The 23,638-nt window shown below is 34.8% G+C and overlaps 1 protein-coding gene across 1 annotated transcript in view; it reads left to right on the forward strand.

Annotated features, from left to right (window-relative positions):
* Trh (tryptophan hydroxylase) overlaps positions 1 to 23,638 on the forward strand; it is a 78,227-nt gene that overhangs the window by 5,626 nt on the left and 48,963 nt on the right. The window contains exons 2-3 of the mRNA XM_067108248.1: positions 882 to 928; positions 1,122 to 1,278. Coding sequence (XP_066964349.1) covers positions 1,198 to 1,278 — 81 coding nt within the window. The 5' untranslated portion in view covers positions 882 to 928; positions 1,122 to 1,197. The remainder of the gene's footprint in view (positions 1 to 881; positions 929 to 1,121; positions 1,279 to 23,638) is intronic.

The raw sequence follows: 23,638 nt of genomic DNA on the forward strand, positions 1-23,638 counted from the left end.
AGTCTATTAGATTATTTATATCTTTATAATAGTGATAAACATCATTTTTATTTGGACGAAAGCGATAACTTTGGTGAATTAATTTCCTGTTTCCCTTAGAACCTAAACACGTTTCCGTATTACAATATGCATAGGTATTTTTAAACAAAATAGAAAATATTGCATAAACCAAGGAACTTTTAGCCGTTTTTTTTAAAACTACGACGCGTTCAACAACTGATTTGACATCAAGGGAGTCGTGATGTTTCATAGTTGATGTATGAAAAGGAAATATGTATATACGATAACACGTCAACATAGATATTCGTGGCTAAAATGGAATTCGAAACCCGATTTCGATAATAAGATCTCTTATTCATGTTCCTTATTAGTAAATTCCCAATGCAGAGGCTGAAAGAGAACATTAACAACAGAAAATTCAAACTGGGCATAGCGAAATATGTGAAAGCAATTTTATCCTGAAATTTTGAAGTTTCACTTTATTTATTTTATATTATGTAGTTACACCTTTTCTTTTCCAGAATACCACCCCTCTCTTCATTTTAAATAACAATCTTTTGACAGGTAGTGAAATTCAAACAGATATTATGAATCAGTAGTCACGCAGAATTTTTGTGAAACATAAACACACACACTTTCAGGTAGCCCTTATATTCCAAGCACCCACAGTATAAAACGTAATAATATTACATGTCTCATAACTTGCCTCTTACGCTGGCTCGATTTAACTTCACCTAAGCATCATGGCAAAGATTCGTTTCGAAACTGCATATATTTATTTATAAAGGAATCCCAAAGTAATACAAGATGGATACGTAGTGCATCATCATCTAAACTAACGAAGTTTTTATTATGAAATTTATAATAATTTCTCTTTTCAGAAAGTACAACCGCTAGCCATCACCAGCATCTTCTGTCAGCAAAGAAGGTACGACGGAGAGAATTCTTTTTTTAAATTAACCTACAACAACAGTTTTAGAACGCATAATATACAAGACATCAGTGAAGAAAGAAAACCGATATAAAATAGTAAACAACACGAAAAGAGAAAAAGAAATAACGAAAATAAATCACGTGTAAATTCGAATTTGCTTTCTGATTTTTACCTCTCTTTCGACTAGGACGACAGAAGAACATAGTGTAGAAAAAGAAAAAAATAACGAAAAGTCGAGGAAATAACAACAGCATTCAACAATAATGAGTGGCTCCGGCAAGGGACTCCTAGGCCTTTGGCTCTACAAGACGGGAGAAGAATGGATGCTGAAGGATCCCCAGAGGGTGAGTACCTAACTTTCACTTGTGAAGGAAAGAAACATGAATAGAGAAGACAGGAGTTACATTTTTACGGAAATTGGCCTTCAAATCTGTAGTGAACTTTAATTTGTTATCCAACTTTATCATTTTCTCCATTCGTTTTTTAATTTCTCAATACCATCGTTCAAAATAGTCAGGTTAATTTTTTCACTTCTGTGTATATTTATATCAATACATATCAATCAAAGGCACTTATTTGTGATTAGTTGATTGATTATGAAATTTAGGGCTTGAAGACCAAGCGCCGGAACCCAGGTATGCATTATGCTACGGGGAGAGGGTTCCGCTAGCGAAGACTAGCTGGGTTCAATGCAAAGCTTTCATGAGACCGAGGAATAATAATGTCAAGGGAAGAAAGGGGGTAAAAGACTGGAAATGAAGAAATGTTTGAAAATATTCGCTATTGTCCTCATTCAAAGGCCATGTTAATATATGTTTAGTATTTCAATTTTATAACACAAACACACATATATAAGTATATAATATATATATATATATATATATATATATATATATATATATATATATATATATATTTCAGTTCTTCTGACGCACAAACACACATAAATGTATATATATATATATATATATATATATATATATATATATATATATATATATATATATATATATTATTTATAATGTGTCTTCGCTGACTATACGAAAGGATCATGGCAAAAATCTGAACAAGTGCTTTTGTAATCTCACACCTCTTCATGGTCAAGGTATAAGACGGAATCTCTGGATCAGTTTTTGATTAATCCTCCCTCATCCTCAATCCCAGCTTCAAATATCGTATGTACTAACGAAAGATCGTTTATGTGTGTGTGTGTGTGTGTGTGTGTGTGTATATATATATATATATATATATATATATATATATATATATATATATATATATATATATATATATATTTATATAAATATATTTATATAATTTTGAAAGTTTAGGTCCATCTCCTATACCTTACACATCGTAACTTTACATTAACCAAAAGACGCGAGTACATAATGTTTTTATCTTGGTTTTCAAACCATATCTATTCGCATTTTCAAAACCATTTTTTTTTTTAAAGTAACCTCACAGAGACTGCATATTTCTTTCGGGACAGCTTACCAGAATTTGAGGTTAATTAGGCACCTTTGATGAGGACCGGACAGGAAAATTTGTAGGTTTCTGCTCAATACAAAAAATAAAAAGAAATATTATTCTACAATACATTCTAAGAAAATATATGTTTTAAACATTCAAATCATTCTGTGTTCTTCCTTGCTACAAATTAAGATATATTTCTCTTAAGCTATTACATTATCAACTATACTACCAATGAGGCCTCATTACGAACAATGCTAGGCCACTTATTACAGCTACTGCTCCGGTATGAATGTATGTATGTATGTGTATATATATATTATATATATACAGTATATATATATATATATATATATATATATATATATATATATATATATATATATATATAATACATTTATCTAAAGTCAATAAACTTTATATATACTTTATATTTATACATACGTGCATTCACACATATATATATATATATATATATATATATATATATATATATATATATATATATATACGTATATACACACACGACTCTAATAAATATTTATATATACATATTTATTAAGAGTTGAAAACCAAGTAAAGTACAAAAAATAAAAGAAAAACATATAAAATAAAATGAGAACAGAAAAGTCGAAGGGGTTGGGGGGGGACACCGCCCGAATTTTAAGGTTCCCCTGCATCACATTTTCCTGATTTATGACTAGTATATATATATATATATATATATATATATATATATATATATATATATATATATATATACATATAAATACATACATATAAATACATACATAGATGCACATTATAGCAAGCTCTTCTTTTACAGCACCTCTTTCACTCCACCTACTAAACTATTTCCAAGCCTTCTATTCCTCCTTCCTTCAAACTCTTCTGAATTATGCACTTTTCAGCTTGTCATCGTTCATTCTTTGGAAATAACGAAACCATCTCAAAACACTCTGATCCATTCTTTCACACAGGCTAACAGTTCATCTCAACAGCTTCAGCCTTCTTTCTTTCGCTGCACTCAACGTCCACACTTCCTTTTTATAAAGCGGAGTTAGTTCAACAATCCCTTGGTTCATTCCCAGGTTGCTTTTCAACACAATTCAAGTCTCTTCCCTATCTTCTGTACGTTCCCTGCTGCATTTCTTGCCCCATCTGTGACATATCTCTTCCATCAACCTTTCATCTTTTATATGTACTCCCAAATACTTGCAGCAGCTAATTGCTCCCATTTTTCCACTGTCCATTTACCCACATAACCTAATTCTAGCTCACTATCGCTCTCAGCTCTTTCCTGTTGCAAAATCTTTCAAACTATTTAATTAGTTCCGGCAGATTCTCTTTGATATCCCCAATCACTACTGCATCACCTGCAAACGTCACCCCTTCTACATTCCACCCACTACTCATTTCCTTTTCTTACAAATTTGCACTTACATCCATAAAGACAGTAAAATACCTTGTCTTAGGACCCTTTTACAACAAACCATATCCTAGCATACACTTCTCTTCCACCACAAAAGCTTCTAATTCATCTCAACAGCTTATCTGTCATACCATACCATACATTTCCTCTCTATCTATCCTAGGACCAAATATGACATAAAAAGCCATTTCCTTTTACAAACTTCTTGAATATCTGTTTCTTAATAAAATCTTGATACCAACACCATCTTCCTGTCTAACTTAAAACTGTTCTTCCCTATCACCCCGTCTGCTGTCCGTCTTTTGCAATCCAAATGATTTTGTAAATGCAATTAAGTCTGACTAAGGAAAAGTTACGATATTAAGGATATATGATCCAGGATTGAAAATAAATGACTGTTTAGGAAAGAGTCTGTTAGGGAGTTCGTGACAGCGGCTTACGATAGAATGACAACAAAGAATAAGGAGGGTGGAGAGAAAACAGGTTTACAAAGGAATTTTCTTAGTGAAATTAATGATTTTTATGATGGCAGTACCGCTTGTCTTGGGAAAATTGGACACGTGAGTGACTTGTTTGCTGTAAAAGTGGGTCTCAGAGAAGTGTGTATGTTTTTGCAGTTATTCAAAATAATTACATATGGAGTGATGTGAGAAGTCAAAGAAAGGACAACAGATGCAAAGTTATGTGAAAAGGAAGCCATCAGTAATTAGAGCATGAAATAATGACAGTGCTCACAGATGATACATAACTGATAGAGGATAATACAAAACACTATAGACGTAAGTCATTGAGTTTGAAAGTGTTCTTACAATATGACAGGTAAAATGATTGTGAAGAACAGTAAGGTTAAGAGGCTGGATGAGAGCAATAAAGATAGAACAATAAATGTCAACATGGATGAGAGTAAAAAAGAAACAATTGTTTTGTCTAGGAACCTGAGAGTAAATACAATATAAGATGATAGGATAACTCTTAAGTGAACCAGATAACGGATTTTAAAAAGGGCAGCATGATTACATGATTTGAAAGAGAATAAGAGTGCCTTTTAAAGTAAAAATTGGAATGTAAGAAGAAACTGTACAGCCCTTTCTCCTTTATGGAAGTGAACTGGGGATTATGAACATCAATGAAAAACATTTGAACTGTTTGTACAGTAGATGTGGGGTGAAAAGGACTGAATGCAGAGAAAGATCGAGATCCTTACCACAGACACAGGTGAGTATGTTAGGCAATATCTGCCACAGCCTCCAAATAGGCAAGAGTGCAAGACAAAACTGAACACTGTGCCCCAACACAGAGTATAGGGAAATTCACCAGAAATGTATGTGAAATGAGGCCAGGGCTATTTGAACCATTCTTGTATGAAAAATATTTTCCCTTCATTCTGGAAGATTATAATTGTGACATTTTTAATAAGTAGAGAGAAATCTTGAAATACTCTGGCTGAGAACCTAAGGTATCATCCCATGGTCGGAGAAAATTGACAATAGAATCAGCCTCCTCAGAAGGGCAGCGAAAAATTGAAAGCACTATTGCATCTTAGAGGAGTTAAAGGTGTTGTTCCAATGTAATTACCCTATACTCTGTGTTGGCGCATTGTATTCCAATGTAATTACACTTGAAGAAGGTTTCCTAGCCATGTCAGTGTCCGAGCAGAATTCTTCAACTTTTGGGCGTTTTGAGGGAAGCCCCACTCCACATGACGAAGCTGAAATTGATGTCGCAAGCCAAAAAAGACCCACTTCATATAGGAGGATGTGACTCCTATCTCTCATGCAGTTCAATGCAGCTCAACATGAGGAGGGGCTTCAAGAGTCCTCTGTTAACGAGGGACTGCCTTCCTTAAGTTGATCAAATGCCGGTCGGGGGGGAGGGGTTATAAAAGCCCCTCCCACCATCAGCTCCAATGTCTGGCGCCTTCCATTACCCACAATTATGGAAGACGTAGTACCGAATCGAGGGACACAAACTCTTTATAGACCTGGTGTCTGGCAAGGAGGTGAGGGGTGTCAATTCCAAAGTGTTGTCCCAATCAATAATATCTGCAATTTGATATTCTATTTTGTTAATGATGTTGACGTGATCGCCTTCCATGTTATCTCAAGTCTGGAATGGAAGAAGTATATAAGTAAGCAAAACGTGAAGAAAGGTTGAATATAAACTATCAGTACCCACAAATAGGAATTGAAATCATTGAAGGTTTGAAAGCTAAGATGACAGAAGGGAAGAACCTTTGGGTTTTCGGCAAGTCTTTAAGAATGAGGTTTTTACACCCACACACTTTTTCTTGACCCATGCTGATGCTGGTACCAATTCAAAGATGGGTCAACTACTGGTGGTAGACTAGGAATGAATCACAGATCTTATTAACACAACTTTAGCACTGTACAACTGAGTCAAAAAGAGAAGAAAGTGAAGAATCATATTGTGGTATGACAAGTCTTAGAAGAGGTAAAACATTTATGGACTGTCAAAACAAACATTTAGAGAGCAATACGAAAACGAGCAACTGCATAATGACAACAGGGTGCTGGGCCAATGGTGAATAAACATATCCAATTATTAAACAGAGCAAAGATTCTTGATGTGTGCAATAAAGCTTGCACTACTCAGGGCAGCAGAAACATGGGAAATGACAAAGAAAATGGAAATTTGAAAATGTGACTACTGAATGCTAAAATTCAAATCCAGGGTGCAGTAGGAAAATCATATTACAAATGAGGAGGTGGCCGAGAGTTGTGGTGTTCGTCGGCTGGAAAACCGGCTGAGATTGTTGGCTGGTGGGGATAAACAACTGATTCTAGTATAAAATTCTGAAAGGACAGTTGAGAGCTTGCATTTACACCTTGACTTGAAATTCGAAAAGGTCAAACTAATTAGAATTAGGATGAACAATCAATAGCAGACTTCCAGATTTCTGAACTACACTAAATGATGAAAGAGCAGTAGATATAATTAACTGAACTGCTAAGCTGACAGAGATGGTAAATATGTGGATTATGAAGTTTCATGACACAAAAACAAAAACAAATGTCTCCATATTCTTATGTTAAACGTCATGTGCTAACCCTTAAATATGGAAGCTCACTTAAATGACATCCTCTCTTGGACTTTGTAGAAGCAGTTTATGGGTCATAGTCTACTGAAGAGGCATAAAGAGGACAGGACCAGAACGCAGGTAATTTCATCTCGTGTAAATCAGATAATTTGAAACTAAAGGAGAAAAGGCATAACTGAAGACAGTGTGATTTAAACTTTAGACTTTCATTGTACGGGCATGTTGCTGTCTATAGTTATGATTGGGGAGCAAAGTGTGCCGTTCAGAGACTGCATGTAAGAACACATGAAAGACAAAGCATGTGTGAATGGTAAAATGTTGCATGCATGAATGGGTTAGAAACAGTTCATGTGTCCATGGGAAGGAATCTTTATGAGTGTGAAATTCTATGTGGCACTCTTGATTGTAAATTCACCTTTGAGAAGCATTCCGGTCCAAGGAAACGCTTGTAACTCTTTCAGTCTTCATTGATTCGAATACTGTGCCCCAGTTTGTCTTCAGTAGCTGACTCACATCTCAAATTGTTGGACAAAACTTGAGTTCTATTACATTTCTCCTCCCCGATGCTGATCTTTCTGGCAACGCCGCTCACTTAGCTCATTGTGAATGCTGTATATTTCATAATTCTGATCATGTTTTACATTCAGATCTTTCCAAAATATGCCATCCACCAGGTAGTACTAGATATGCAATTAATTCTAACAGCCTTGCCTATTTTGTTATGTCTTATACCATATAGATTTTGTAATTTTTTTTTACCTGTTTTAACCAAATTGTGGACTAATCTTCCTAATCCTGTAGCTGAATCGTTTGAACTTTGAAATTCAAACTTGATACAAATGCATTCTTTATTGCTGAGCAGGCTCACATGCCTTTCACTTCATAGTTTATTGATTTTATTTTTTTATGGTATCTGTCTTACCTCTAGTTATTTATCTTGCCCGTTTTCCTTTGATATTTATTTTTTACTGTTTATTCTGTGCCTTTAAATTTCCTTTTTTTATACTGGGCTGCCTTTCCTCTAGCATCCTTCTTTTCCGGTTAGGGTTGGACATTAAATAATAATAATAATAATAATAATAATAATAATAATAATAATAATAATAATAATAATAACGGGAATGAATAAACCGCGCAAGTAAGACAAGTACAAAAGAGTGAGACAGTGACTGCATCGTGGATACCACACAGCGCATGTGATGTATGAGAGACATACCGTAACCAGCAAAAACGAATAAGATACAGTAGATGTATAAGTAGTTAAGTTCTGTATGCTTGAATAGATAAGATACACTACATGAATGAATGGGTGAGATACACTACATAAATGAATGAGCGTAAGGAAAGGTAATTCCAATGTCATTCACTCATGAATTTGAGAAAAACGGTGCCTGCATAAGTGCGTGAGGACCAATGCATTTACAAATGGGTGAGAATACTTTCAAGTACGGAAGGTTAAAATATAATGAATGCATAACTGACTTAAAAGCGATTCATATAATAACCGATGGTAAACCGAATGCATGAATGGGTGGGAGAAATGTGAATGCACAGTTGATGTAAAGTGCATGCACGTATACGCGAGCAAGTTCATATACGGATGATTGAGAGAGAGAGAGAGAGAGAGAGAGAGAGAGAGAGAGAGAGAGAGAGAGAGAGAGAGAGAGCGCATTTCAGTTGAGTTAGTGAAAGGCAGTGACCGTATCAGTGGATGAGAGTCCCTGCCGACCACAAAATCCTGAAACCAATGAATTGCCACCGATTTACAGGACAAACCATTACCAGATGCATACCATTAATTGGCACTTGAAGGTGCTGAATCCGATCGAACAAGCCAGAAGTATTATAAAAATATTCACCGTTGCCGACTTTTATTTTGTGGAACTCAGTTATTTCATATATACATAAAAAATACATTGATGCCAACGCTACATTTTATTTGTTTGTTTACTTCATCTTGTCATTGTATTACATTTTACTCCGACTTTCGAAAGTTGCAAAATATAACAATACATAAATATATATGCACATAAATGGGATGAACGTAATCTGATTAATCAAGACATGATATGAAAAGCGATAATATTTTCTCAGCTGGACCATATTACGATATAATCCAGTCAACGGAAAAGGGTCTCGTGCAAACTGAAAATATTTTTCCCAAATATTGATATGAGTTTTTGGGTAATTATGAATAACAATATTTTAATAAAAAAATAAGAAATTTAAGCTCCAGGAAAATTTTGTCTCCAATTTTACTGCAAAGTTAAGAATATCATAATGGTAAATCAAAATTTGTTTTATGTAAGAATTATCATAAAAACGCTATGGTAAATCCCACCAGATCTGATAGGCAGCCTAATTTTTAACATCGGATATAATTATTTTTTAACGAATTTACAACAGCACCATTCAAATTTCATGGAAAAATATAGATAATTTTCATTGTAATGATTGCGATATTTCGCGGTATTACTATAACTATGGTCAGGAGCAAATTTAATCTTTATTTTTTCACTAAAGACTATCTCAGGTTACACTGGACTGTCAGTGCGTTAACACTAATAATTATAAATTCACATACTACCATTCGAAAGGTAAGTAATTCTCTTAAAATAATTAATGTTAAAATTCAACTCATGGATAAAGATCATTACTCAGGAAGATAATTTCAACTTTTATCCTTTACAACAGGAATACAAAGAAATAAATATATATATATATATATATATATATATATATAATATATATATATATATATATATATATATATATATATATATATATATATATAATATATATATATATATATATATATATATATATATATATATATATATATATATATATATATATATATATATATAGATTATATAGAGAGAGAAGAGAGAGAGAGAGAGAGAGAGTTTTGCATACATTTTTCACGAACATTATTTTTATCGTACACAATAATGAGTAATCTGAATTTGAAAAATAACGCATCTAAACAAAACACAGTACTGCCGCACATAGAAACTCACTCTCTCTCTCTCTCTCTCTCTCTCTCTCTCTCTCTCTCTCTCCTGTTCAGTATGTAACAGGATTAGCTTTAGTCGCTTATAGCTTATGATGGTTGAGCTATAAGGGGATCGAAGCTTATGGAGCTCTGCTCTCATACATTGTGAAGGGAATTGGTTCTAATGGCTTATAGTTGTCGTTGTTATCAAGGCGAAATGGCCTCTCTTTGGTTTCATGTTAGCTATAGGGAGTTTGTGCCTTTTTATATAGAGATTTTGTTTGAATATGTGTTAGGATTGAAGAGGTGAAAGAGAAAGTTGATGGGTGAAATTGTCGGATGATTAAAACAGATATAAGTCGAATATGAGCGGAAGAGATGAAAATTTGGCTCCGAATGTAATTAAAACAAGTGATTAAATATATGGGTTGAATATGTAATGGTCGTAAAAGGGTTTGTAAAATTCCACTCACAGATATACATAAAAACACAAACACATACACGTATTTGTAAAAGTATGTATTATATATGTGTATACATATACAGAATGTATAACATAAAGAACGAGAGAGTGTGTGCGTATCTAGTCACGAGGAAAGTGGAAAACAGGGTGCTAGATCTTTCGCCTTTACCTCAAGGTATTTTCAAGCAAATAGTCTGTTTATACTGTATTCTATATGGCGTTACTATTCCCGTGATGAAGTTACACTTACACTCAAAAATGCACACACACACATATACATACATGTATGTGTATGTATGTATATATATATATATATATATATATATATATATATATATATATATATATATATATATATATATATATGTATATATATATATATATATATATATATATATATATATATATATATATATATATATATTAGATATTCAGATGAACCCTTTTCACACTAAACAAGCCCACAGGGCCAATTAACTTGAAATTCATGCTTCCCAAAAATATGTTGCGTGCGTGTGTGTGTGTGTGTACGCTGGCGCATGTGTGTGTTTCATTATTGTTTTCCTAGTTGATGACCGAGGCAAGATTCTCAAAACGTTGTTATAATAAAAATGCCATGAATTTTGGCATCGATGTCTTTATTTCTGTTTAGATTTGCACACATTATTCCATTAAAAAAATTACACACAGACATAATCGCCATCTTCACTACACGCCTCTATGCCAAATTGCATCCTGGCCGATACACCATCTGCTTCAGTGGTACCGCTCATTTCAGCCCAATTAGCAGCACAAGTACATGTAATCTTCAATCGCACATGGAAAAAATGGGCAAGACCTGAACACCTGGAGACAAATTATTTATTCTCTCTTCTTCTACATTTTCTAAAACTTCATATTCCTTAGGCACTTCCCTCAAGCTGTCAATGTCCATCTTAAAGCGTCCTGCTACCAGATGGGATATTTCTGTTCAGTTGTCTTCAGCAGCATGCATACCCTAAATCCTCCTCTTATCATAAATGCACAGTCTGACCATCCAGTCTCACACAGCAATTCAGATTCTGACCATGTTCACCTCCTAGCCTCTCTTTCTTCGACTTCACCATATTTCTGCTATTTGAAAAATGGGGAGTCACCAGAAGTGTTGACGAGATATTCTTACATAAAAGATATTCTTGGTCAGTGTTCTTACCAAGGCCATCCCTTCCTTTCTCAGCTGTTTACATAAAATACACAGCTATTCCATTTATTACTGCAATAGACTTTTGTTACATGGTACAATGAACCCTCGGAAAGGAAACCAATTAATTTTAAGTGACCTGCTTGGCAAATACTTATGGCATTTTCAACAAAGGATCAGAAAGCGACAACAGTAGCTATAATCTTTATAATTAAATAAATTTTGAAAATGCTCTAATCAAGTAGATATGCACAAGATTTAATGTAAAGAAATAACGTACTTCTCCATATCACCCGGAAGGAAATGCCAAGTGGGAAGAATGAAAAGCGTTAAATATGGACTACTTACAAGCTCTGCGGAGGAGAAGAGGAAGAGCCATTACATTTTCACAATTTACTATCTGCACATAACACAACACCCAATTCGGTAAAGGAGTTTTTCCTGAACATCTTGTTTGGAAAGGAACACCATATCCCGACTGAGAATTGGCGATATTTGGGTGATATATAAATTTCAAGAGAGACTGGTTAAGTAGGCAATGTAAAATACAGAAAGAAGTTTGGGATTTGGTTAGAAGAAACGCACAAAGAACTGGGTGTCAAAAGCAAAACCTCCTACGTTAACCCTGTCTAGAAAATAAGATGTTAACGTAGGACTAAAGGTTATAAGAGAAAATAAATTCAATGGAAAAGTGAAACTAATTGACAAATTTGACAAAAGAAAATGGGTTACCGAAGAGGTAGCTACAGGGACTGTGGTTTGTACAAAATCAGGCTTGAAGGAAGCGATGTTACAGTGATCCACCAAAGGAATATTAAACCGTTAGTTGTCTAAGAGAGAATGAGTGGGAAGAAAATTCTTGTGACGTGGATACGATGAGTAATAATCATTTAAAAATACCAGACATAAATGATAATGAATTAGAAATGCCCGATATGGGAGCAGTTTTAACTATTATTATTATAGTTATTATTATTATTATTATTATTATTATTATTATTATTCAGAAGATGAACCCTATTCATATGGGGCAAACCCACACTGGCCATTGACTTGAAATTCAAGCTTCCAAAGAATATGGTATTCATTAGAAAGAAGTAACAGAAAGTAATGGGAAATACAGAAATAATAGATCGCTTATCAAAAATTAAAAAATAAATTAACACATTAATACATAAATAGACAAAAAATTTAAGTAAATTATCAAAATATAAGAATTGTATTCGGATAATAATGCATTCCATCTTCGTTTGAACTTCTGAAGTTCCAACTGTGACGGCATAATACTGCTTGCTTATAGTAGTGAAATCAGAGCTAGTGCTGACGGAGAGGTTGAATAAGAGCAGAAGTAAGAATTAAAGCCGTGCAATGTGAAGATCAGACAGGATAAAAAAAAAAAGAAACGTTCGAAATTGTGGAAGGGTTTTTGTTTGACGAACAAACTGCGACAAGATTAAAAATGAATGGGTTTAAGAATTATAAAGGATTTTACGTATGTGCGATGAGCGCATCGTTAAAAACAGAGGGGAAATATGTGTAGTAAGTTATTACTGTATTTATGTTCTCCGGCAAGTCATTGCTAAGCATTTGCATCTTCAATTACCAACCCATAATAGGACCATTAACGAAGCCTGACAAGGCAAAAGATCTTTCTACAAACGAAATTTGCATTAAGAACCTGTTTAACAAACGGAATTACCAAGTTGATAGTTTAATATTATCAAAAGAATATTCTGCTTAATTTTAAATTAGTAGGAAGAAACTAAAAAAGTACCTCATTCCTCTGATTTCTTCACTCTCTCAACGCATTAAACATTAAGCATGAAAGTGCTTTGACCTCCTTAGCATAGCAGCCTTTGTACTCTGCAGTCTTATGATTTTTATTTTGTAAATGTTATTTTATTTGTTTCTTGCCTGTCATTTGTTTGATTATTTATTTTGTTTATGGTCTACGTAGTCGACTCTGTTTTACAAGCTGTGGATTTGTCTGGAAGTCAAAGACAATCGTATCTAAGCATTTATATTTCTTTTTGTTGGGTTGAATGTTTGATATATATATATATACATATATATATATATATATATATATATATATATATATATATATATATATATATATATATATATATATATATATATATATATATATATATATACACATATATATATATATATGTATGTATATATTTATACAAATATATCTATATATATATTACATATATATATTTATACAAATATATCTATATATATAAATATATATATATATATATATATATATATTATAATATATATTTATATACTGTATATATATGCATACTTTTTACAACGAAACGTCGGAAGTGTCCCGCTCTAAGCCATTTCAGATATAATAATGTCAAAAACCGATAAAGCCCCGGCCGATAATCCGTAGGGTGACGATGGCAGCAGATGGTTCTCTTCACCACCTACAGAAAACCGTCTCACAGAGATATCCCACTTCTCTTTCTCTCTCGATATTATTTGCTTGATCAGAAAATTTTTACAGACTGCGCATGCTTAATTACGGATAATTAAAGTATTATAACACAAGATGAAAATCTTGCGCAGAAAACGCTCTATATATCAGTCGCTTCATATACTTTCCCTGATTCACTAATTAGCAGCTTGTCGACACCCCCTAAACAAACTACACCTCTCACCTGCACCTTGTTAAACTCTCTTCCTTTGGGGATGCGTTAAAGCTCCTCTGTCCCAGCATCTCGTCCACTATATCCAACCAACACTTCTTCGGTCTACCTCTATACCTTCTCTCAAAGCTTCATGATTATAAACAAGTTCGCTAACTTATTTACATCTTGGTCCATCTTAAATACGCTACCCTTTTAACCACCTATTCAGTACTCACCTTTTCAACCATTATTACTCAACATACACTAAAAATGAAGAAAAAAAAATGGTTTCAGCGGGTTCCAACTTTTTTTCTCATTTGCATTCAACGTCCACTCTGCATTTCCCTAAAGGAGCGTTCGCTCACATCCCCTCTTACATCACTGTACATTCACATCCCCTCTTATATCATCGTGCATTCACATGCGCTCGTACATCATCCCACTTTTCTTTTGCTTCCACAAATACTCCTCTCATCTTACAGTCCACTTGCAGAAACCCTGGTAACTTTCTTAACTTACCTGTTCTGTACTTGTCTTCTACTCGTGCCTTACAATTACCTGTTGCCCTTGTATTAATTATTAAATAGTTTAACCAGACCACTGAGTTGTGCCCTTGTTCTAACTACTTACTTGAATCAACATATTCCATTACTCCTCCATCTTTACTGGCATTTATCCTCGTTACCTTACACTTGACTACATCACTTTCAAGTCTTTCTTACTACAAGCATTCTCAACCTTTTACCATTCTCAGCCGCCTCTCTTCACTTTCACACTGTAACATCAGCAAATGTCGAAAGCTCTCTCTCACACAACACATACACACACAAACGCACACCAGAGAATTCGCAGCCCCCTTTTCTTACATCACAAAAGTGAACCTAACTTGCCTCTTCATTCTATTATTTCTCTCAGCGTTGTAACCTTAAAAACAGTATTAAGCATAACAATATAAAATCTCAGGTACTGTACATGATCCATTTTTTAAATACTGTACTACAAGTTTCAGTTTAGTAAAACAAAAACAAACAAACAAAATTCTCATTGCATTACAACACATTACTTTCTTCATCACACATACTAAAAAAACTACACATTACATTTCAGTCATAAGTTTTTTCTGCGTCTACATATGACACATATGACCGCTACGAAGAAGGGTGTAAGACTTTCCCCGCTCATATATAAATATATTATCGAATCCATATACAATATGTTTATCGAGAACAGACCCACCTCCACTATCATAGCATAACACCTCCACCATCGTAGCATAGTGTTAAGTTTGAATACTATTCTACTATGGTGAGGATGGTTTTATTGACTTTCTAGCAAAATGCATCTGAATTTTACAGATACCAGAATATGATGCCCAACAACTTAAATGGAAAATAATGTACTATCTTCCACGGAAAAAGATGATATTATGGCCATCCTGGTAAGGGAAAATACCAAATGAATTCCTCACAGCCCTACATCAGACACTACTACACACACTACCACTTTCCTCTTTCTTCCTAGATGTTATGGCTCTTCCTTTCCAATACCTGTTCCCCTCTGTCTATGCAGAACATACTGTGTCTTTCTCTCCTACTTATCCCTAGCACTTTTGAATTACAAACTCTTGTCGCAAAATTATCCTCCTTCATTCTTTCCACAAGACCAAAAAATTTCAAAGGAATCTGATCCATCCTTGAACCTAAACTACACTTTTTAGCACTTCTATTTATCTACACATACCTCAACCTTTCAACACACTATGTGCCACATACAGTATACTATCAAAAACTGAGCCTTATCAGCTTAAAACTTTTTTTTTTATTTGTGTTCAATATCCAATACTCATTCCATCATTCCTGAACTACGATAATTTCAAAGTACATTTACTTACTTTCTGCAGTAAAACTTATTATCACCGTTTTTATTTTACTATCCGCCTTGTTTTGCTATCACTGGAGTACTATACAAGATCTGCCTTGTCTTGCACATGCATCTCAAATAACCTCTTTTTCATTCAAGAAACCTCTAATTTCCTCAAGCATCACTTAACCCCTAAACCACATATTCTCGCTGCTAACTCAGTGACTCCATCCTGAAGTTTGACAACACCCCTAACACCTTATACTCCTCCCCTTCCCGTGTCTTGAACCCTAACCTATTCGTCACTTATTTTATCCTTATATGGTCTACTCGCTTCTACTGAAACTCTCTTAATTACATTTACAGTTAAATTTTTTCTCCAAATTAAACTACGATCTATCTCAACTTCTGCTTCAATCAAATAATGATATGATATATCTCTAGCCACTCCACCGCTGCATCCCTAACTTCTTCCATCTTCTGAGTATTAAACACAGGTTAATAAAGTATTCCTCCCCCCCCTCTCTCTCTCTCTCTCTCTCTCTCTCTCTCTCTCTCTCTCTCTCTCTCTCTCTCTCTATATATATATATATATATATATATATATATATATATATATATATATATATATATACATATGCATGCATACATGCATACAGTAAATATACACTATACATATAGTGTGTGTGTATGTGTGTGTGTGTGTGTATGAGGACTATGATGAGGCAGTTCTTTATGAACTGCAAGCATGAAGGCCAGAAATAGAACCTTTAGGAGTCTGTAAGGGAGAAGCACGAAGACTAAAGATTAACCCGTAAGGTAGCGACCGACCCATCTCTTGAAAGGAAAGTTTACAACACCACGTTACAGTTCAACGGACCAAAAAATTAAACACACTCATAACTCATTCCAGTGTTCTCTTTCAAAAATGATGAGTGGCACCTAAACTGAAGCAAAACGAAAAATGAATGAAAATGATAGTGAGAAAGTCAGTGACAGCATCATATGAAAAATGCTAACAATGCTTCCCTCCTTAAGGGAGAGAAGGAGGCTCTGGCTTCTCAGTAAAAATAGAGGACGAACAACAGACGGTTGGCCTCGGGGACTAACATGCAAATTGCTTAAGCGGTACAAAGACACTTGTTATTGTGTACACGAGAGAGAGAGAGAGAGAGAGAGAGAGAGAGAGAGAGAGAGAGAGAGAGAGAGAGAGATAACGAAGGTAAAAGCATATTTTTTAAATTTACAGAAAAAATATTGATAAATCAAGTTTCAACTAGGTAGAACGACAATCGGAATAAACCAAGAAGAAGCAACAATAACGAAAGATAAAAAGCGGAAACAAAACGAAAAGGAAGGGTTTAATTATGCAAAAGACATCAAATAAACCCTGAATTCTCTCGTCCTTATTAAAGAGGGAAATTGGATAGCTCTTCCTCTCAGAAAGAGAGAGAGAGAGAGAGAGAGGGGGCGGGGAATTCACGAAAGAACAAAACCAATAAGTAAAACAGAACAAAACATCAGCGTTTGAAAATTAAAAAGAATAAAATTACCGAGTACACGTCTATAACATCATCGGCAGCTAAAACATTCGTGTAATAAGGGCTAGCTTATATCAGTACCAAACAAATTCACCCACAACAACTATCAAAGAATATATGTGATAAAAAGCGACAGAAAATGACATCAAAATCAAAGTGCCTAAGCCAAATCTCTTATGCCACAAGGTTAAAAAAAAAAAAAACGACGCAACTCTAACGGAGGTAAATTAGATTACAGTGGCGGGAAACTAATCATCTCAATATCGATTTCGTTCAGGGATGCCGCAATGACTGAGGTAAACTCAACAAAAAGTTTCCATTCGACACGATTTCGGCATAAAATGCTAAAGACCAGATTAATCATTTACAAATGTTTAAAAAATGCAATCGCTCGTGTAATGGCCCAAACATTGCCCCGAACTGGCAAGTGAAAGAAAAGAAAAAATCTGGACCAGCGCTGAAGGAAGGCCATTCCACTCCACTTAATCCAAATTCATTATAATAAGACGTTATCAAATGTTCGCCATGACACTTGACGTACACTATTTTAACCAGCATCCTTTACAAGGAGGAGCGGAGCACGTTTTCTTAAAAAGAAACATAACTTGCTGTCTCTACTTACCACCTTGTGATACTTTGCCTATATAAAAGTACCCATCTTCAGACAATGAACCCACATCAAAGAAATGTCTGTAGCGCACTCTAGGAATAAATAATCAGTAACCAAAGGACCCATCCGTGTTCTACAAGTGGTGATGTGAGGGCTTTTATGCTGCACGCAAGAAACAAACACACTTCCTTATTCAGACCGGAACATTATCAACCACTGATCCCTTTCGATATTGTGAATACTCTCACTGACTTCAGCTGGGAGGTAATGGATGACAGATATAATAGCAATACGAGAGCGGGGAAATTGTACTTAGTGTCGGCATTAACCCACCTCCAACATTTGTAGCTTAATGAATATTCTCAATAGTCATCAACATTTTTATATTTCCACCTGTCCCAATGTTACCAAAGTGGAAACTTGAAAGAGCTAAGTGGTCTATATATAGTCAGACGATAATGCCTGAGGGTTAGCTTTTACAGATAATGCTACAGAACTAGTTAACACCAGCCTTTTCAAAACTGGTCTCCAATCCTTTCCTAAGTGAACAGAAATGAGGCTCTGGAGAGGGTAGCAACAATATAGAAGACGCAAGTGTAATTATTATCAGAAGATTACCTAAGAGCCAGAGCATAGTTCAGACTAAAACTTAAAAGGACACATAAATGATGTTTGTCTATTCATGGAAAAATATTCCACTTTGGTCAGGAAGCAAGTAAAAAACATAACTGGTAAATTCGTCGTATTCAAGACTATCATTATTGAAGTTTAAGAAAAAATAAATCTAACATAAAGAATGGATGATACTCTTGCTACCCACGTTGCCAAAGTTAAGTTGAAATCCTATTAACTTCAAAGCAAACCACTGGCAAGGTGAAGACGAGAAAATACTAGACTTCACACCATTTCTGGAAAGAAACATACAATTTGTTGTTATAAATATGAGTATCCTACCAGAATCATAATTAGCAAATGAAAAAAAATCTGCTCCCGGATTTGGTGACATTCCATGTCAAATGACTTCGCGTACCCAAGAAAATTATTATTATTATGCCTTAACCATTACAAATCGAATCAGTATAAAGCACATCTCTCCATGTTAGGGAACTACTGCAATTACCACCCCTCACTTAACCTGGAAAAGACAACTTGTCAGCAGTGGCAAACGACGGTGTTCTTTTCGACGATATACGTACACCAGTGTATAAATAATGCCAGATTTATTCCCAGAACCATTAAATTGAACAGCGCGAGGAATATTAAAGCAATATTCCATTCCTGAGATTATGGGAGAAATAAAACAGTAATCAAAATAAGTGTCAGAGAGTTTACTGAGAGTGACTGAGTTTCGGAGCATAACCGAACACTTATGTATTAGAAGAAACTGGTGCTAAAACTATGACGTGGTGGTTGTTGACATTGTGAAGGATATTTTCGAGGTAAGTCATCTTTGTAACTATATTGTGTCCTCTGGAACTTCATACTAGAGAACAGCGGCCATATCTGTGAGTATGTATGTCAGCTTAGTCCAGTTCTCTGTTTCCCAAACCATGCATCCCCATATCCTCTAGTTTAACTTGTCAAATGCAGGCAAACACATGCATATGACAAAAGTTTGCAGATTACGATGGGAGAATTAAAGAAGAGAGTATGGTTATGCACACATATATTGCTGACATTCTGTTACCCAGAAAGGGAACACTGGAAGGTAACAGAAGTGATGAAAAATATACTTTGAATTTACAACGTGAGCTTGGGCACTGGTCTCGCCACACCGTCAAGAGTTATGTAAATGTTATCGAAACATTAGTGGGATCACATGATGTCAAAAAAGGGTGCTATCCAGATCACACGTGAGAAGGTACGGATAGGACATTATTTGACATTATTTTAATTATTTTATATACAACAAAATAATATTATACTTCCTGAAGTAAAAACAAAGGAAACTTCTTGAACAAATTCTCTCATTTTCATGAGACAAAAATAAAGCCTTATCCAGGAACCTCCCAAATAAATTGAGCACGAACACGTCCGTAACTTGATATAAAAAAGGTGAAGCCGATTGCAAAAAATTTTATGGTTAAATTTTACAAAAGAAAATACAAAACATTGCACGAGCCTAGAAAAGGATTTATAACTTGACAGTGAGGTGACAAGCGTAAAACCGACGTGTAAGGAGGACGTAGTGGACATTTTTAAGATCATACACAACACAATTTGACAAAATTTTCCCTGGAAAACCATATGATTTCGACTGTTGCTTTAGTCTACAAGGCTGAAGCAACAGCCGAGGGCCTGAAGGCCAGACGTTTCAAGATATTATGCTGGCGCGCTGACACATACACACACACAATGAAACTATAGCGCATCAGCAAACTCGTTAAAGTTCTTGAAAAGCAATATCCTGCTAAATAATCAATCCGGAATCCAGAAAAAATCACACCATTGAAACAGCATTACGGAATAAATTGAAAATACTGTATGTGCAATATTAATACTGCTGAACATTACGACGGCTTTTCAAGCAGTATTGATATTGAAGGGCCTCGGTGTTATTTGATTGTATTAGTTGTTAATTACAAATGTAAATCCAAAACTGACTAAAAGAATAACAAGGGCCAGTGTTCAGGAACCTACATCACTGTAAATAATTATACACAACTGAATTGTCATAAATTAAGATAAAATATAATTTTTATTGAAAATACTCTGACACATGATAATTTGCAGTTTTTCTTAGACAACACTGTAAACATCATCTCACAAATAGCTATAATGAAGGTCGTACTGAACTGAATGGACAGAAATAAAAGACGGAAATAAATTAGGAAAAACTGTGTCCACATTAAAAGGACGACCAAGAAACTAATTATCTTGCCATCAAAATAATTCGAATACATTATGGATCGAATAAATTACGATACACAGTATAATTTGAGGGTAAATTAATAATGAAGTGTAAAACCGACAATACCATCTGAGAAATATCGCTTTCATAAAGTACCTACAAATAAAAAATTGTTGTACATGATAAAAATAATAATCGGCAGTATCCACACAGTTGCTGAAGAAGCAGAAAAAATAGAATTCATAATAATCGTAATGACAGTAATTATATGGAGAATAATAGTAAAAAAAAATATAAAAAATGATAGCAATTAAAAATACAGATTGCAGACGATTAATTTCCAGCAAGGAACCTTAGGTGGTTACCTAAGTCTACAATGATATTATTCACAGCAGTAGTAAAAAGTAAAAATACCAATAATAACAAGAAACGTAGAAATATAATAATAATAATAATAATAATAATAATAATAATAATAATAATGACAGTTTCTGGAGATGACACTTCATAATTGCAAAAATAGAGAATAAGTCATTTATGGAACAGACGCCTCATTATCCCATTTTTCCCACAATTTAGATCTCCTTCCCTCACTGCTTGGGATGCTTTGTATGAGCGAATTGCTGCTGTTTCTCAGTCAGGTGATCAGACTGGACATTGTCCGCCTCACAATGATTTTCAAATTATTCAGGCGGTTTTCTATGAACATCTGCAAGGCGGAGTGATAGCGAGGAGTGTTTGTGAGGCGTCTCAGAATGTCATTGTGAACAACAGTGATACGTCTCATGGTCTCTGGGATATAGTTCGTCCAAAGGGAACTCCCTTATATACTGTAGCAGTACAAGCGGAAGAGCAGCAGTTTCGTGTCTCGGTGACAGAAGGCAAACCTTGCAATCATGTTGCCAGTTGCACGTAGTTTACGACGCCTCTGTTCTATGTCTGCCGTATCTTTTAGGTCGTCCGTGATAATGTGGCCCAAATACGGAAATTCATGCACGAATTCCACACGATAATTTCCGAGGAAAATTTGCGGTTCTGCAATATGCTTAAGCGATCTCGGGAGCAGCGACATACTCTGGGCCTTGGTTTAGCTGTATAGGATATCAAATTCCTCTGCATATTGGCAGTAGGTGTCGATGAGTCCCTGGAGACAGAGCAATGCCTATTCTAACTGAGTTTCACTGGCTACCTGAATGGGGCAAGAATAGAATATAAAATAATATTTATACCGAAGCTGGAACAAATGATACCGACATTTGTAAATATTGCCTCGTGGTATACGCGAAACTCAGTAAGAAAAAGGAAGATTCTAAAGTCTAGAGTACATCACCCAAGCCCTGATGTGAATATATAATATACATTATATTTTAAAAGGGTTTTAAACACATGACACCCGCATCAGCCGATTAGTTGCCCAGAAACTAAAAAGATGCAAATGCCTTACACATTTCTATGCTGTTCAGTTCACTTTTTCCAGTGATTAGCCAGTCTAACCGGCAATAAATCTCTTATATAAATTATGCACAGCAGAGCAGTGTACACTGTTCATGTTAGATCATACTGACTGATTGATTTATAAATTTTAGGCCACTCAGCGCTCAGAATCTAATATTGTAAATTTAGGAAAAATTCATGCAAAACTATAAGTAGATATAAAATTTAAAAACAATAAGATTAATAAAAAAAAACCAATAGGTAAAATCTGGTAAAAAAAGTTACATTCTAAAATTAATTTTCTTTAAAAACAACGTTAATTTATTGACATCGCAATCATGATCAAGTACCTCACTCATGGACCTGGCATACAGTGAAGTTGCTCTTTTTTCTTGGGTGAAAAGTGGAAAATCAATTAGAAAATGCTTTACTGTTCAACTTATCGACAGGAGGTGCAGACTGGTGCCTGTCTCTCTTCTCCACTTTGAGTAAAGTATCTATGAGCAGCATGCGTATGTCCAGTACACAGCCTTACTGAAATAATGCTTGTCCTCCGAACGCTGCCGGGAAAAACTCTGAATGATATTCGATAAACCATCTCTCTCTCTCTCTCTCTCTCTCTCTCTCTCTCTCTCTCTCACCCGCTTTCTCCTCCTTAACAACCCCAAGTTTACTGTCACTTCTTGTCAGTTCATCGAAAGTGCCATTAAAACTTACGTGTACACAACAGTTTGTGGGCGGAGACAGTCCAGTCACCAGAACGGATGAACTGTGGTATTTTACCTAAATATCTTCCGACCGACTGACAGGTAATTGCACGTGTGGACAATTTACACCCAATTTCATGATAGTTTGCCGCTGTATTTCACCGGGAAAGAATCTCAGACGCTGTGATGAGAATGAATAAATTATGTATAGGCTTAATCATTTCATTGTTAATCCCTTCCATGCTACTTGTAGGCTGTTATAAGTCCAAATCATACAATAAAAATCCAAAACAATATTTCCATGTCATACAGACAACTTGGTACAGGCCTAGGCCTGTCAAGGATACCTTTTAATGATATGTGTTACTAAAATTAAAGTAAACTTCCCTGTCCAATTCATAAAAAACTAAACCAACCCCTCAGTTCTAATTTAAACTCGTTCATTAATACTG

Source organism: Macrobrachium rosenbergii, chromosome 8 (assembly GCF_040412425.1).
Source record: "Macrobrachium rosenbergii isolate ZJJX-2024 chromosome 8, ASM4041242v1, whole genome shotgun sequence".
Classification (NCBI taxonomy): domain Eukaryota; kingdom Metazoa; phylum Arthropoda; class Malacostraca; order Decapoda; family Palaemonidae; genus Macrobrachium; species Macrobrachium rosenbergii.